Source organism: Spea bombifrons, chromosome 10, assembly GCF_027358695.1.
Source record: "Spea bombifrons isolate aSpeBom1 chromosome 10, aSpeBom1.2.pri, whole genome shotgun sequence".
NCBI lineage: Eukaryota > Metazoa > Chordata > Amphibia > Anura > Pelobatidae > Spea > Spea bombifrons.
This window is the reverse complement of record NC_071096.1, coordinates 1,453,771-1,472,039: the sequence shown is the minus strand read 5'-3', so window position 1 is coordinate 1,472,039 and position 18,269 is coordinate 1,453,771. Positions and strand designations below refer to the sequence as shown.

The following is an 18,269-nucleotide window of genomic DNA, read 5'->3' as shown; positions in this document are numbered from 1 at the left end:
TGCACACACATTCACGCTCATTCACACACATGCACGCTCATTCACGCTCCCGCCATACAAACATATAAAGAAGAACTTATTTATACAGAGATTCAGTCTGTATTACAGAACAAAACACTCCTTAAAACACTCCGCGGACATTCCGCGCGTGTAGAAGCAGGTACGCCACTATGCACTACAACTCCCATCATCCCCCACACACCTTCTGAAATCAGAGGCCACGGGCATACGGTGAGCAGGGGCAGATTATGTTCCAGGCATATGGCTGCAGGTGACTCTGACAACCAATCGTTCTGCAGATAACAGGCTGTGCGGCTGGGATTGTGTGGGAATTCTGGGCACTCCAGCCAATCAGAACGCTGCTTATTCACTGATCATTTCTGAATGGAATGCGACAGAGCTGATTGAGTCAATTATGTCTTCACGGGAACCCCCGGGGCTCTTCCTGAGCGGCCCTTAACACAACAGGCAACTAAAGCCTGCTATAGGTCAGCCCAATGAATATTTAGCCCATTAAATAAGAAATAAGGAGCAAAAAGTTTATATTTATTAGGAGCGATTCTGCTGCAACGAGATGACGTTTGCCTGGAATTTTTGGGTAAATTTGAACATAAAGAGGTCGATACCCCGACCTCTAAGTGCAGAGGAAAGTGAATAGAATGCTAGAAAGAGTAATTACCCGAATCTCACACATCTGCCCCGAGCCTGATTAACTGGTTACTTTGTGTCTTAGCGGCAGAATTATCAAACGCATGAATTATCAGACGCATGAATTATCAGACGCATGAATTATCAGACGCATGAATTATCCGGGTACGGAGCTCTGGGATTTGGGGACTTCCCGCTGAAGGGAACTTCATTAAGTCGTGAGACTGAGGATTAGGCGACACATAATGTGTTTAAAAGGGCAGTTATCAACGGTCTGAGAGATCTCACATTAAAGAGTTAATTGAAGGCAAATATTGTCCAACAAAATGAATGAGAATCTAGATGGGAACCAAACCGCGCCTCTAACCACAACTCGAGTCCAAGTGAGCGAAAACTGTCACCATTATTCTTAATACGGCAGAAAACCCCGCTTTCTGCCTCTCAGAAACTTTACATAAAATGCAGTATTTCCACCCAAAGTGTCTGTGGCATGTTGTGTGAAGGCGCAGGCGGCATTTCTTGCGCCGCGACATGGAGTGGACATTTCCTGATCTACCCACGAGTCCCTCAACCAGAACCAACTCCACGTGGATCGAGTTAACCCTCAGTAGCTACAAACTTTAGGAAGTCAGAGAGACGTCACCTTCTTCCTGCCTTACCAGCAGCCGTCGGCAATATCCAAACCGCCTGCTGCCATCTTCTCCGGTTAACATGAAAGAGAAGGTCTCGCTGAAAGAAAAGAGAGGATTGTAAAACACAAAGCACTATAATGCCTATAATCCCTATTACCGAGGGGCACTTCCTACAGCCGGCTATTAACCCCCTGCCCTCCAGATAATGGCCGCTTGCCGAGTTACAGTCGTTATCCTCGCCGCATGCCGTTGGCAGCTACTTTCTCAAATATTTTCATTCTTTGGCCGGCCTCGTGGAAGCAGCAGCCGGAGCGCAGGAGGGAAATCGGGGAGGAAAAGGAACATCCAAGTCCTATACCTGTTATACTCAGACACAGGCAGCCAGTCGCGGGCGTCGGGGAAACAGAACTGGGGAATGGCCTTCAGACGTTCCTCGGCTTCCCGGACCTGCTTGGTCGGCCTCTCTAGCTGCAAACAGAGGAGCGTCGTGAGAAATGAGAATGATAGCAGCGGGGTAACGCGTTTCACCGCATCGATACGAGCCGAAGCATACCTTCGGGAACTGGTAGGTGACCTCAGGCGAGTACGCGTTTTTGGAAGGCTTTTTCTTCATGGACACCACGACGAAATACTCAAAGAGTTCCCGTTCCTGCCACTCAATGAGCTCCAGCTCCAGGGTGCGGTAACTCGGCGCCGTCTTCAGCACGGACTGAATATGGACGAGGCGCTGGGTATGCGCTGCGGAGAATGCAACAAACACTCGCATATCGCATTTCATGAAGCTTTCGCTGTCACTCAGTGAGTAAAGGTCACCGCTGCCCCCTTTACCGGCTCTCTAGAGGTTAGGAAACCCCACAAATGACTAAATCATGTCATAAAATGTTGAATTCCTGAGCCTAAAAGTGTCTAAAATATGGGTTAAAATGTATCAGCGTCCCCAGTATCCAGGCGATATCTGCACACTGATTGGACAGAGACAAACCGTACCTTTAAATCTGTCATCCGAGTCGCTTTCACTCTCACTGTTATCGTCTGCGGGAAAAATATGATAAATAAATGATTTTAAGTTAAAACGTATAATAAAAGTTCTAGAATGCAACAGAAAATGCAACAGAAATAGTTTCGTAAAATCCCATAATGTGTAAATTTCCCAATTTAAAAAAAAATAAATCCATAAAGTTGTTAATTGTATTTCTGAGCGTTTCGGGATTAGGGTGAAGCAGGCAGCCCGGCCACAAATAATAACGGAAAAGAATCAAATTATAATTGTTACAAATAGCGATAGCTGTCACTGGAAACAGAGCAGGATTGGTGAATATGGAGACTTTGGATAATATTGGTTTAGTTTGCCCTCGAAGGAGCGGAGGAAACTGGGCAGACATTGTCTACCAGTCCAGAGGGGCCAACAGGCAGGGAGCCATCGCAGCAGCAGGAGGGTCACCTGCTGGCCACCCACTGCCGACATTGTCCTCGAATGACCTCCGTAACAAGCGCTCTCTACGGTGACATCTGGTAACTCGTCTCCTCTCCTCTAACCCAACCGGTTACAGAGTAAGAGTTCCGATAAGAATCCGGGGAAGACGCTCTCTGAGTTATGCCGTCAACGTACCTCGCAAAGACGCGGTCTCCAGGTTGGTCATAGACAGCTTTTTGAGTCTCTTCTTGCCTCGTTTTGCGCTGTAGATGGAATTTATTCTTTGTACAAGCTGCGGGGGGAAAGGAAATGCGGTTTAACGTCATCTGGCGCAGCCCCTGCCGCTTACAAACTGGCTCTTGGACCGGTTTGATGACTTCCGAAACACGGTCTTCTTTGATTTTTGGATCGAACTTATAAAAAAAAACATAAAATACCCTAAAATCGCATGAAGATCTTTCCTCTTGTTGAGTTGAGTTTTTCCTACATTACAGAAAAATCCACATTTTAAAGTAAAATAGTCATTTCATTTTTATTGACCTTGCCGTTTGTTTTTGGTTTTTTTTAACCCCTTAATGACAAACCCCGTACATGTACGGGCTCAAAATGCATTGTTTTCAATGGGTTTAGGGACCGCCCATTGTCCTGAAGGGGTTAAATGGTAAAGAAACAAAGTTGCATGAAATGGTTACATTTGAAGGAATTATGGGCTCCCGATGCAATTCCGCGCCAGAATCCCGGAATGGAGAGGGGGGAGCGGGACGGTTTCAGACCCCCGCTGGACGATTTGTAACACGTGTGACCGCGGCGCGTTTTTTTAGCTCATGGAACAACCGCAGCCTAAAAAAAAGTTTCCTAAGTGGATCAGGAAGAGCTCGATAAGCAGGACAGACCAAAGATTTTACCCGGCTGCTTTGTAACGGCGCGCGGGGATCGCTCCGCGGCAGAGGAAGCCGAGCGCTGGAAAGCTTTACAGATGAAAGTCTCCTGCTTGTCAGCACTTCTGCGACCGTTTGATTTCTGCGTCGGACCGGCAGGGTTATCACTCGCAGGCACCGCGCCGGGAAGCACCGTGTTTAGATATTTTGTTTCCTTTGTTTAAAGGGCCCCGGGCGCAGCAATTAGCAGGTCCCGTCTGTAAGCGAGCGCGCGGAGGGCTTTGATCTCGTTCGGTCATTAAGGGTAAACGAGACCAACGACCGATCAAGGTTTGAGTCTTTACAGCAGGAAAAACAGGCAGACTGGACGGGGGGCCGAATGGGGGCCGATCTGCCGGCGGGTTCTGGGTTTCTAGTTGCAGACTGAAATAGGATAGCGCCGATTATGTAATGTGTGTGAATAAAACCCCTTTATAAAACTGGAAATTACCTATTTAACCCTTTCAGTGCTAAAGATCGCAGCTTAAGTAACAGATTGTATTCAGGTTTACAAAGTATGGAGTTCCAGTCGAATATAAAAAAGGTCTGCTGTAATAAAAATGCTACATTTTCAATGTTAACATAAAAATATAATAAAACGAGTTACAGAGACTAACACCGCAGGTGAGGGCCGCGCAGCTCACAGGATATATCGATGATATACCGCATTCAGTATCCTCTCCACTGCTTCGAATCCCCCATTTAATCATTAAGGAACGGCTTACCTTGGGGATCCGCCGTGCCCGCCGGGCCAGGAGGCCGCTGGTTGTGCTTAGACTGTCCTCGTTGAGGCTGGAGGGTGAAGGCGGTATGGCGAGCTGGGCGAGGAGCAGCATGTCATCGTGGCTGTGGCGTTTAGGAAGCCGGGGCACGCGGTGTTTGCGCTCAGGGGCACTTCCGATCCTTAGCGACTGGCTGCTGGCTTTAGAGGGCGTCTTCGGAAATAAACACACCAACAAACTTGAGTTAAGAAAGAGTTACATTTTATTGATTCTAAAGCTTTGTGGCACCAGGCGTGGGTGACCTCTATCCGTCAGTTTGTGTAAATGTACAATACCGGTCAAAAGTTTGGGGTCACTCGTTGTTTTCATTACAAAAGGGTTTTCTAACCATCAATTAGCCTTTTAAACTTAAACTTGGAATAGTGGCCATTGGGACACAGGAGTGATGGGAGTGATAAAGGGCCATTGGGACACAGGAGTGATGGGAGTGATAAAGGGCCGTTGGAACACAGGAGTGATGGGAGTGATAAAGGGCCATTGGGACACAGGAGTGATGGGAGTGATAAAGGGCCATTGGAACACAGGAGTGATGGGAGTGATAAAGGGCCTCTGTACGCCAATGAAGAGATTCCATTAAAAAACAGCCGTTTCCAGCTACAATAGTCATTTACAACATTAACCCCATCTGCGCTGGATTTCTGATCTACTTCATGTTATTTTAAAGGACAAAATCTGCTTTTCTTTCAAAAACAAGAAAATGGATGTCACCCCAAACTTTTGAACAGTGGTGTATTTCTGATAATGAACCATTGGCCATTATTTTACTATGTTTTAGAAAAGCTTATCTCTCATTTTTTAAAAAAAAATTCCCTTAAAAAATGGCTTAGTATAACTTTTAAGTGAGGACAAAATGCTAATCAGCTGTCGGCGCAAACACTTTATTCACTGGCAAAGAATCACTATAAATCTTGTAGAATTCAGGAAATTTGTTTTTCATGCAATAATTGGATTTGCAACAAAAATGTCGCAAGAGTTTCTATTTTTAATTCCCAGTTTAATTTTATAACGTTCTGATTGTTAGTGAAAGTTTCAGGACGGACCAAGTTAGAGGCCATTTAAGTAAAGAAAATGAAAACATTTAAAAAAACATAGAGTTTTAAAGTAATAATGAGTCTTTGGGTCGGTAACGGGTATCTACGGCCGGGGTCTAAATCCTCTGCTTTGTCCTCGTTTCCCTCGACTCACTGAAGGCTAACGGAGGGATCATAAAACATGAGGGTCTACCTGCGTAGGTGTCGTGTACTTCCTGTCGTGCAGCCGCCACATCCTGTTTGCCGGTTCCAAAGAGACGTCGGCCGACGGCTGGGTCTTTCGACCCGAATGTCGTCCTTTCAGGTCCACATCTTCGTAGGGGTTTTCCTTGGGCGATTCGCCTTGTTTTTAGGAAGAAGGAGAAGCAGATACTGGTTTAGAAGGAATAAAATCATGTGAACTCGTCAAGAGCTCCAAATCTCCTCAGATTCCAGCGTGACTCATTCTCCGCTCCGCAGCTGGAATCTGGCAAGGATTTCGACGATCGGGGTTTTTTTTTTTTTTTACTTTTTTTTACTTTTTTTCTTTTTTTTTTTTTCTAACGCATACATGCACTCCAGACAAGAAAAAAATTCCCGAGCCCCGCTACTGAGAGTTACCAGCTGGGTAAACGTTCAAATATCTAGTACAGTATTCTCGTAAAATAAAGCATGTTAACCCCTCCCGAGCCGCAGGCTGGTTATTTTCTTGAAAAAGTTTCATTTTTAATTAATTTAATGGAAGGGGGGGTCAGGTTTCTTGGCTGTTTTACAGAATCTCCAGTTTTTGTTTTGCATTATTTATTTATTTATTTATTTTTATTTATACCAAAAATGCTCCTTAATTTTTTTTTGCAGAAGGAAAGTCCTGTGTAACATTAGTAATAATTACCCCCGGATCTACTGGTGGGACCATGGGAAGTGGGGTAGTTAGAAACCATGGGGGAGGGGAATCCGAATGCAAAATGGTGCTGTGATCAACAAATTTTGGTAAAAAATATTCCGGGTAATAACATGCAGGATGTGCAATTCTTCACCAATATACACATAGCTCAAAAGTTTGGGGTCACTTTGAAAGAAACAAAAGGAAATTTTGTCCATTAAAATAACATAAAAAAGGATAAGAAATCCAGTGCAGACAGGGTTAATGTCGTAAATGACTATTGTAGCTGAAAATGGAATCTCTTCATAGGCGTACAGAGGCCATTTATCACTCCCATCACTCCTGTGTTCCAATGGCCCTTTATCACTCCCATCACTCCTGTGTTCCAATGGCCCTTTATCACTCCCATCACTCCTGTGTTCCAATGGCCCTTTATCACTCCCATCACTCCCGTGTTCCAATGGCACGTTGTGTTCGCTGATTCAAGTTTAAGTTTAAAAGGATAATTGATTGTTAGAACCCCTTTTGTAATTATGTTACAGACAGAAATCTTCTGGTTTCCATGAAAACAGCTGAGTGACCCCAAACTTTTGAACTGTAATGCACGTTGCGGGTATAAGCTGCAGCCGCTGCGTGGTGGGATCTGCAGAGACGCTCGTGGTACTATTTGTAATATTTTAACCCCTTGCGTCTTATAAATTCACAAAATTGTATTTTTTTCAAGAGGAAGTAGCATTTCTTAGATTGAGCAACAACTTCTGCAACAAGACCGGACAGATACGGTGACTTATTGGCTCGGGATACATTCTACATGTGGATATCGTTTGTCTCCATCCTTTCTGGTTCTAATTTTATCCGATACGATTCTGAAACATTCTAGAATGAAGTTTATGGAATGCAGGGTTTTGGGGATTCCAGAAGCATTAATAAAAATCTGACTTTCTTGAAAGACTTGGGTTTGTGGCGAGATCAGGTTACAGGTAACGGCTCCGACGCGTTCTACCTGATTAATGCCGATCTACGTACGTAGATAAAGACCAGAACATTTCACCACGGATTAAAAAGCATGATTCATCCAAAAAAACGGCTCGAGAGAAAAAAAAATAAAGTGTGAAACGGGAATTGCGATAAAGCTTTCAGCAAGCGCTCTCGCCCCGCGCCGCCACAGAATAAACCTGTGATTGAGCAACTGCGAGATCTGCGGGCGTTTGGCTCGATCGCGGCTCAAGCTGCTTTACAGCCACGTGACTTGTGAGAAGAGATGACTACACTGGTTTTTTTTTTTTATATAAACCTCTCCATTTTGGGAATAAACCACACTTTTTCCCGTTTAGGTCACAATGTCAGGGGAGGAAAAAGATGAATAATCGTTATTTTTCTTCTTCTTACGTGAATGATTGTGTCGTTTTACGCATCTTTGCTTTATTCTGACAGTTCTCGCCGTCGGCGGATAAAACCCTTTTGTGCTTCTATTTCCCAAATCTGTTTAATCAGAAAACCCCCCGAGACGCCCAGTTCGCTGTGATAAGGAGTAACGCTCTCCGTCTCCTCTGTTGGGACTTCACCCCGACCACTTGGGGTCACAAAAAAAGGTCATTGGGTAAAATGATTAAAAAAACACTTAGATGGAGATAGCTTGGAGGAGAGAAAAGAGAGAGAGAAGACGGGCAGAGAAGAGAGAGAGAGGGGGTGGGGAGAGACACTTAAATAATAAAGAGGATTAACAAAAGACAGAAGGGAAATTTATTTCAAAGCAGGAGAAAAGTTACAACACGAGACCGGAATCCAACACTAGAGGATCAGAGACTGAGATGGAACAGAAGGGAGGTTTACTTTACTGAGAGGGTGGTAGATACGTGGAACAGCCTCCCAGCAGAAGTGGTAGAGGGTAATACAGTGAGGGGATTAAACATGCATGGGATTGACATACGGCTCCTGAATCTAAGACGAGACCAACGACTGATTAAGGTTTGAGTCTTTACAGCAGGAGAAACGGGCGGCTAGACGGGGGGCCGGATGGGTCTCGGTACGTTAACTCTCAGCTCAGAATTCTCTGTAGAGTCAGCCCTTTGGATCTCTTTTAGTTTAATACGGGGAATAAACGTACTTTAAAGTCACGTATAATAATCTAATCCTAATAACTCTCTAATCGTTTCCGCTTAGTGGAACGCGCCGGCGGGCGCTCTCAGCCGACGACTTGTTCCTGTTAAACGCTGCGGTGCATGTAGCTGGAATACGAGCCAAACAGCCGAGCAAGGAAAATATACATCTAACAAATTTCCAGCGGCAGCTCAGCTCCTGCCAAGTTTTACCGCGGCCGCCGTCTTCCAGCAAAAACAAAACGCCATCTCGAGGGCAATAAGCTGCGGAACCGTCTCACCCGGGATCGGCGGGGTAACCTGCGACGGGGTAACAGGATCCGTTATACAAGAGAACCCATTACTCAACAGACGCTGCTCTCCAGGCATTTTGTGGGTGTGGCTTTGGGTGGGGTTAGTCATCTGCCCCACCTACAACTGAACCCTTTTTCCCCCACCTAGTCCCACCCCTCACCCACCCTGCCTATAAAGATCACGCTGTCTGCAGGCTTTAATACGGAACGCGCTCTTCCATTACATCTCCAGCCCAGCATTTAAATCCGTCTTTAGATGGGAATCTGGGGCGACTGAGACTCAAACGGGGGCTCCGGGCTGGATAGCACCTAAGGGCCCCAAATGCATGCGGATTTCTGTTTAATTTCTGTTTAATTCCGCAAGGAAATCCGCTCTAATTTAAAGACAAATTGATGTTTGTAAAAATATCTATATTTTCCTTTTTTTATTATTATTATTTCACAGTCCGTGGCGGGGGGACAGTAGTGTGGCCAGATCTCCTGATTCCCAGGAGAAAGTGTCCGGAATTATGATTTCCGACCCCAAATTTTATTTGTCCGGTGATCCCACCCTAAACCTTTCAGAATTAAACTGATATTTTGTTTTTCATTATTTCAACAACGGAAAATGGACAGTCGATGAGAATCTCAAACGCCCAATCAAACAATTTATTTTAATGACTATTTACTAGAAAAATGAAGTATTTAAGCAGGTGCCAAACGCCCCAAATAAGGAAGGAAAATAGTAACACAAAAACGCGTCACACCCGCCAATCCTGTCCCGACGGACTGTCTCTCAGCCAATAGGAAGCCAAGGCAGTTGTCGAGGCTCTCATTGGGCGCCCGAAACGCCTGCCATTTATATAAAATTAGTGACAGAAATCTTTCAGCGCTTAGAATTAATAATTATTATTATTAATAATATTATTCTTATTTTTCTCTTGACTACAAAGAAAAAGTAATGGAAAAAAAGATTCAGAAACGGATAGAATTAAAACATCTACCCCAAAATAACACAGAATATGTATTTTTTTCCTTTTCATCTACTTTCTTTCAAAATGTATCTTTATGGAGATATCCAAAATCTCACAACTAAAATTCTATTCTAAAATAAGGGAAATGAAGGTCTTTTTATCTTGCAATAGAATACAATTCTCATTATCCTCTTCTAAAGCCAGGTCAATCCCAGAAAACCCCCGCATTTCAGATATAGCTGTTTTTTTTATTCTAGAATATCTGGGAAATCAATTTTAAAATATAAATTTATGGGATTTAACGGAGCTGCCTTATTTACATCTTATCGGACCCTAAATTAATGCGAGGCACAAATCAAACGGCCAATAATACTTTAGATCCATTTATAAGGAAAAGCACAGTTGTGGAAGTTTAAATATCTACATAAAGATTTGGGAATTGTGTGCATTTTGTGGTTTTTCTTTCCCCCCCCCCGAAGAAATCTGTTTTTTTGCTGTTGTCTAAGCTTTTTTGGTCGGCGACCATATTGAAAAAGCAAGTAGTATTCCGATTGGCCAAAGCCATAGAGCCAATAAGATTACTCCTCCCTCTTATAATAAAAGGCATGAGTCCTAGAAGTTTTAATATGCATGCGGCATGCGCAGGTATAGATCAGCCTCCTACCTACAATGTCTTCATAAGTGTTATCTTCTAAAGTGCTTTTAGAACTAGACCGGTGCTTTTTCTCCGTACCGTTTTCTACAGGTGATGGGGGGCACAGGGAGCGGACACTCGAAGCATCCTCAAATTCTAGAGACTTTCTAGAAAAAGAAGGGGACACAAATCCAAATATTAAGAGACTTAATAGGAAAACTTAAGACGGTTCCTGGTGAAGGAACGTGCGCCGCGGCACAGGGGCCCCGTTTCCTGCATTATTGTAACCAGTCGAGAATATTTTACCTGTTTTGGGATGCCTTCCGGTGCCCCTCTTTCTTTGGTCTCCTGGTGACTGGAGGTGCCGGGGTGGATGGAAGGGGTGGTGGGGAAACGGGCGAGGGAGAAGATGGCGCCCCGCTGCTGGATGCGTTTCTATGACTTTTATCAGCTTCGTACTCAAAGGTTCGTTTGGGTTTGGGGACAGGATTGACCTCGGCCCCGGGGCTCTCCGGAACAGCGCCGGAACCATTAGAGTTTGAGATATTCCCTTGTTTTGTTTTGGCATTTTTTTCCATAAAATTCTCCGGCTCGCTTATAATATTTACATTCCCACTTTTACTGCTAGTCACGGAGTCATTAAGAAGGTCAAGCGTACCCGACGTCACAGACCTTTTCCTCCCGGTGTCGACGCTGTAACAACTACTCGGCAGCTGCGGGAGGCCCATCCCTGGATTCTCCTTCAAGGCCTGCTCGATCTTCTGGATTCTGTTGAGTACAGCAGAAGACTCTTTCCTCGAGTGCCCTCTGATGAACGCATTGGCCGGTTCCGTGCGACTCGACCTCCTTTCAAACCTGTGCAGCGAGTCTCGATCCAAAGCCTCCTCCTCCTCTGTCTCTGGGTAGGAGCAATCCGAAAATGTTCTGCTCATTCTCCGATATCCCTTGAAGTCGAACGTCTTCTCACTGCATGGCGACGCCAGCATGCTGGGACATCCTTCACTGGTAGACTTGTCTCCTTGGTCGACTTTGTCCACGAACAAGCTGAGCCTGGGAGCGGAGTCCCTTCTGCATTCCCATTCTGAAATCTTCCTCTTAATGTCAAGAGCTTGGGAGCGCACGGGGTTCCTGTTGTGGGGTCGGCTGCGCTGGTTGGCAGCGGACCCCAGAGAGAGCGCGCTCCTACTGAGCTGCCAGTTGCCAATCACATCGCTGTCCTTATTCTCCGGGGCATTTTCTTTTTGGCCGGGACCTTTAAACACCGACAGCCTTTTATCCAGACAGGCGACGCTGACCGACTTAAGGAGATGGTTGGAAGAGTCGGCGGCCGACGCTCGGGCTCGGGGGTCCGGTAGGTTTGACCCTCTCAGCGTCCAGTCTTTAATAACCAGCTTGGTGCTGGGTATATGGGGCAGCCTCCCGGTTTTGCAGAACTCTTCGCTGTCGCTCAGGGGGTACGACTGTGTTCGGACCGGAGACAAAACAGGCGGCGGCGACACGGACTGAGATCTGAAAATTAAAAAAAAGATAAAGAAATTAAATGAAAACACCTAAAAAAAGTCAAATTTAGCACTCCATCAAGTCAAAAGTCCGATCCCTTCAGTCGCTAAACATAAACACAGTCTGATTATTGGCTTTCTTTTAAAATGTTGGCTTCTTAGCGATATCCCCGTTAACGTCCCTTCTTTATGTCCAGCGTCAGAGGACTCGCTGCATGTAGCAGGGAGATAAATCGTTACCGGATTTACTTAAATGCAAGCGGCTCTCTGAACTTTGGAAGGGCTTTAATAAAAGTTGGACGGCAATCAATATTTTGGGTCCTGGTCGCGTGTGATTGACCCAGGAAACGGAGCGGCGTTAGTGTTTAACTTTGGAGCAAAGCAGGGGTCAAAGCACAAGGTCAAAGTGTGCAGAATAATACAAAAGAGGAGGAACGAGGATTAAAGCGGAGTCAACAAATTCTGGTCCTCAATTCAGACGGAATCCCTCATTCTGACAAAAGGAATGTTAATGCCACGGCAATTTAAGGATGAACTATTACTTTTTGGTAGACCTCCATTCCCATGAAGATGCGGATGACCATGTGGTCAGGAAGGTTGATGAGACCTAGCCTCACTGATCACCTCCTTAAATAGACCATGTCTAAGTATATATATATATATATATATATATATTATAGGAAACCGTGGTCACACTTCACCATAGATTGTCCTGTCATTGTTGATGAGCAGGTTCTAGACATGGAGAACCTGCCTTGAAGGCCACCAGAATATCTACCTTCATGATTTCCCCAACTAGAAGACGTAGAACTTAATCGCTGGACTAGGCATGAAACATTTATCCGAATCTGAGGTTAAATAAAAGTATTTTGATGATTGTATCAGGTGATCTATAAATTGCTACATATTATCAAGGGCCGTTTCTACTCTGATGGTAAAGAACACGAAGGGCCAACTAGAAATGGAAGACATTCGATGCAGAATAAATATTTCCCGAACGCTATCAGAAATGTCCGCCAAACGTTATCTTTAGCTTTCAAGTCAAAGACAAATATATAACCCTATTTCCATGGCAACCATTTAAAAAAAAACAAATATCTCGCGCTCCCTCGGTGCATTTAAAGCTTGAACTTTGGAACCCGCCAAACGTTTTCAACCCAACGACCAAAAAGATTGGGAAGGCGACTATTTCTATAAACGCCACGTAAAGCTTTCAAACAGGAAGCCCAAAATTCCAAAAACATCAAAAAGGAACAATTTAAGACCAAATTTCCCAGTTTTTTTTTTGGTCTACATCAATTATAAAAAATAATAATCTGGTGCGACCCGCTCTTTGATAAACTACAACTCTCACAATCCGCCATCGCTTCACGGTTATGACAGACGTCTCTCCAGGAGGTCAGAGCCGGCGTTACGATGTGTCGCTCGTAACATTTTAATAACCAGGGACTACGGAAAACGTTTCTGTACATTAAAATAAAACGTGCTTTTAACCCTTTACGTTCCGTTATGTCGGCACAATGCCCAGAGAATAAAAATAAGTGAAAAAAACATAAAGTCCAATAGAAAAGCTACTAAAATTCCATATTATGATCTATTCTCCGGGTTTAGGGCTTTGGTGGGAGTTTGGGACCCCTTTGTGCAAAGCACCCAAAGCCCCATGTCTCGGTGGGTAGTGGCGGGGGTACCACGCGTGCCTCGGAGCTTTGTTTAGAAGACATGGCCCACTTGTTCTATTGTAACCCGCACACTCCTTGTATTCCCTTCTTTCTCGGAAGAAGCTGCCAGTTCCTTGCAGAGATCGTCAGAACCTCTGGAGGGAAATAAAAAGCAGCTGTGACACATAACGGGTCAGGTCTGCGCTCCACGAACCTCCCGGCCGCGCATAACAATGCCTTAAAAAGCCTTAAGCACAAGAAAGCGTACTTCGCAGGTACTTAACTCCTCAAACGCATCTCTATTAAAAGATTAACGGCCCCCGGGGCATGTCTAGGACGTGAGACGAGGGAGACGCAGTGGGGGCCGGCTGTGTGGGCAGAAAAGACGTGGGGAGAAACCACGTCTCTCTCCAGGCTTTGGTTCTGAAAGGGTTAGAAACCACCAGGCGAGCCAAGAGCGCCTTAGTGAATAGAGCGCTTTGCCACGTGAATTGATGGGGTGCAAACAGACGGATGCCGCGGGCCACGGCGGGCTCCTGACGGGGTGCCAGACTGAAGGCTGCCTCGCCGGGGCCGAGGAACGTCTGCGACAAGGAGCCGCTTCTGAGCTAATATGGTAAATACTGGAGGCAGGAGGCATCTTCTCCGTGTAAGGATCTGCGACAACCCCTTGCCGCTCCTTTATTTATTGTTGTTTTTCTTGAATGACCCAATTCATGGAATTCTCCCCCCAAAAAACCCATGGTTAGCTTCCTAGATGAGCCGGAGACGCTTTAACAGCCCATAGAGCTGACGCTTGTTGAGGAGTGACTGGTAGTCCGCGTCCTCATGGAAACCCTACTGAACACCTACTATTCACCTGTACTCAAGCAGGAGTTGTGGTTACTGCGTAATAGTTCTAATTTACCAGTCCCGATCTATCTCGGTTATTATACGCTGAGTTTTTGGATGGTCGGCCTGCGGTACAGGAAGCCTTCAGGATGGGTTGGGATGATTGCGGAATGCACATTACGGTGACTCTTCCAGTATCCCGACGATTGCTTTTATATCCAAGGGGACAGAGTTAATGTTTTAATTCCCAGCCGCGCACGTTGGGTCATTTAAATGCAATTTTCAGGATCTAATAATACGGTTTCCTCAGCTCCTGGCGGCGGAGCCGGGTAAACGCGCAGCCGGCTGGTCTCTGAGTCTTGAGATCCCCTCCGTCAGCTGCAAGTAATGCTGGGAAATATCAGAAAGTATCTGTAATAATCACCGGCGAGTCGGATGAGGCCAATTATCAGGGACTTCTCTACTAAACAGGTCGTCAAACAGTCGTTGTCGTGGATCAGAGTCGCTCGACACCCAAGAGTTATATGAAGACCCCCAGCTAACGGATGGTCGGCGGATGGACGGGTGCGGATGGGCGGCCGTGGATGGACGGGTAAGTATATCTCTTGGTTCCAATGATTGGTTGTCGTTAAGTAAAATTTCCCAAATGTTTTGTTTTCCCACCAAACTAAAGAACGTCTCGGAATCCCCCGTCTCTTCGCTGTCCGTCTCTTCGCTGTCTGTCTCGCTCTCTGCGACGTCCAAAGCCTTAAACCTCTCACGTAAACTCAAAACCTCAGCGAGACGGTCCGACGGCCGCAGTTTGGGGTAAAGAGCGATGTCTAGAAGGACGAACGAGAACCCAAATCCCGAGCTTGGAGCCTCCCGCCTCGCAGAATAACGATTCACATGGTAAAACGCGCGGGGGCAAATCCATTCCGAGAAGAGGCGCTCAGCCCAACAACGTAAGACAAGGCCGTCCGCCCCGGCACCAGCAGAACCCAAACACCCCGTCCTCATCGACAAAGTAAAGAAACAGCAACTAAGCCGAGCTTTTCTCCTCTTTTTTCCATAAATGATTGGACCGTTCTCACCCAGAATGTATTTTCCCGAGAAACGCCCTGAAATCGCCCGCTTCCAGGCGCCCTCAAACACCCTCCGTTCTTACAGGGTTAATGCATTTCCACCACGTCCCTAATTAAGTCCCCAAAAGCCTTGATAATGCCTCGTTTTACGTGTCCAGGCGCAATATAAATAAATAAATAAATAATGATATTAATCATAATACCCGATTCCCAGATATTCCTCATTTTTTTGCACGTCTGTCCCCGCTATGCAGGGAGATGAATTCCCGCTTTATTCCGACATTTTACGTTATATTTATTTATATATTTATTTATTCCTGCGCATCACGTAGCCGGCAACTCCCCGTACACCTGCACACAACACACCTGGAGACGGTATAAATACCCCGTATACACCCACCGTCCCCATAACATGCACTGCGCAATTAACTCTTTAAATACCACTCTATACACCCACCGTCCCCATAACACGCACTGCGCAATTAACTCTTTAAATACCACTCTATACACCCACTGTCCCTATAACGAGAATTGCGCAATTAACTCCTTGTATACACCCCCGTGGGCCAAGCCCTCTCTCCCCCTCGTATGCACTCACCTGAGTCTCGTATAATAAGGTCCCACCTGTCAGACCATTGCTCTGCGACCCAAAATCCGGCCTCACCCCCCCCAGACAGCTGATCCCTTCCGGCTTTCTCAGCCCCTCTCCGTGCCGTCACCCGGGGACTGGAATCACCGCCGGATCTGCCCTCGTCTCACTTAATACCTGCAGGAAGAAAGTCCCAACGGGGAAGCCTGCCAAAGGGCGGATACTTCCACAGCGTCCTATACTCCATACCATTATATTCCCGGCGTCTTAAAGATTAACTCATTGATGCCCGGGGGCAGTTAAAGTGACAGGCTTGGCTTTTGCCCCATCCGTATATTCTATACATATAGCCATGATTTACTGGTAACACAGAGACAGACAGACAGAGAGAGAGAGAGAGAGAGAGAGAGAGATGATAGATAGATAGATAGATAGATAGATAGATGATAGATGGATAGATAGATAGATAGATAGATAGATAGATAGATAGATAGATAGATAGATAGATAGATAGATGATAGATAGATTATTGATAGATAGATAGATAGATAGATAGATAATAGATAGATAATAGATAGATAGATAGATAGATTGATAGATAGATAGATAGATAGATAGATAATAGATAGATAATAGATAGATAGATAGATAGATTGATAGATAGATAGATAGATAGATAGATAGATAGATAGATAGATAGATAGATAGATAGATAGATAGATAATAGATAGATAATAGATAGATAGATAGATAGATTGATAGATAGATAGATAGATAGATAGATAGATAGATAGATAGATAGATAGATAGATAATAGATAGATAATAGATAGATTGATAGATAGATAGATAGATGGATGGATAGACAGACAGACAGACAGACAGAGCCTGTGTATATATATATATAGTTACCCGGGTATTGATACTTGACGTCGGCTGTTACTTTGTTGCAAAGGATTTCGAACCCCGACTACAGGATCCGCAGTTTATTTAAACACTAAACTTAAACATAGATTGTCAGCTCCTGTGCGCAGGGCCCGCCGGACTCCCTGTTTCTGTTATGTTATATATTGCTTGTTAGGTGTTTGTACAGCGCTGCGGAATATGATGGCGATATATAAGACAATAAATAATAAAGCAGTAAATCTCTCCATCCCCTGATACGTCCGGTGTGGGTTATTTGGGTCACTTGGTCACCTGTGACGGACGAGCCCGGGATGCGGCATCCTCCCCCCAAACCCAAACACGCCGAAGCTCCGCTGTGTCTGTATTTAGGTGACCGGCCCCGGCACTTTGTCCACCATGTAACGCCGCGTCTGGCTATTGTGTCTTTTCGTAGCTTTGGCTCATAAAAAACTTCCTGCTCGAGGGATTCAAAGCCTAGTATCTCAAAACAATAGTTAAAGAATGGTTTTAAAGGAGACCGCTGAGGCTAGCACGCTCCAGCACCAGCTAAGGACCTTGCTAAATGTTAGATCTTTACGTATAAAAATCACACTGACGATTTTTTGAAAAGCTTTTTTTATTTCAGTTTCTATAAAAATTACCTTTAACTTTATAGCTTTTTGGGTGCTTTGGGGTGTTTCACACCTGTAGCCCTAATGGGGGTTATATTTCCCCAAATTAACTGGGCTTTTTACCCATGATCACTTGAGGTTAAAAAAAGGAAATCCTCAGCTCACAGCACAAACCATCCTCTAATGAGTTAAAATGAAAACAATGATATTATTAGCTTCAAATGTATCAGATTGTATGAAGTGGCACAGAGCACCGTTTAGTAAACCTGGCACTTTTCCTTTACGTTATTCTATATCATGCGTGGAACGCAGCCTGGAAAATGCTGATAGAGGAAAAACTGCTGTCGTGTCATTTAGATGACTTGCCCCTGATTGTACAGCGAGATGTATAATAATAAAAATAATGCTATGATTTGGGAACATTTTCTATCCTTTTCTCGAATGGGAAGTTTATTTGTTCTGCGTCTGAACCGTCTGGATTCAGGACAAAAATATAGGAATGTTCATAGAGGGAGCCTAGTACAGGCATCGGGGCTGGGAGGCGGTTTGCGATGAATGACTGCATTGGAGACTTTATTTGCAGGTTTGATTTATGATTTGATGATCCCGGCGCACGATTCCTCCTTTTGGCAAAGTGTGAGCCGCGTTGGACGAGCCGCGCTTCCCACAGAGAACGTTTAGTGATGCAATCCAGGAGCGAGGCTTTCGACGCGATCCGACCGCTAAGCGTTTAATGGGCTCTTCCCAAAGCACACAATGGACGGGAGGGTCAGAGAGGGGAACCGCAGAACGATAGCGTGAGAGCGGAAGACGACAACCAGCAAAACCTACAACAGAGAAAGCCAGA

General features: G+C 45.1%; 1 protein-coding gene across 3 annotated transcripts in view; it reads right to left on the bottom strand.

Moving 5' to 3' along the window:
- The window catches only part of DENND2B (DENN domain containing 2B), a 56,989-nt gene that overhangs the window by 11,681 nt on the left and 27,039 nt on the right, over positions 1-18,269 (bottom strand). For 2 of the 3 annotated variants that reach the window (XM_053449005.1, XM_053449004.1), the window contains exons 3-11: positions 10,572-11,774; positions 10,296-10,432; positions 5,618-5,766; positions 4,337-4,546; positions 2,890-2,986; positions 2,268-2,312; positions 1,834-2,018; positions 1,639-1,748; positions 1,308-1,377 (exon numbers count right to left, since the gene is read on the bottom strand). In XM_053449005.1, the coding sequence (XP_053304980.1) occupies positions 1,308-1,377; positions 1,639-1,748; positions 1,834-2,018; positions 2,268-2,312; positions 2,890-2,986; positions 4,337-4,546; positions 5,618-5,766; positions 10,296-10,432; positions 10,572-11,774 (2,206 nt within the window). The remainder of the gene's footprint in view (positions 1-1,307; positions 1,378-1,638; positions 1,749-1,833; positions 2,019-2,267; positions 2,313-2,889; positions 2,987-4,336; positions 4,547-5,617; positions 5,767-10,295; positions 10,433-10,571; positions 11,775-18,269) is intronic. The other variant, XM_053449006.1, reaches the window with a different exon arrangement.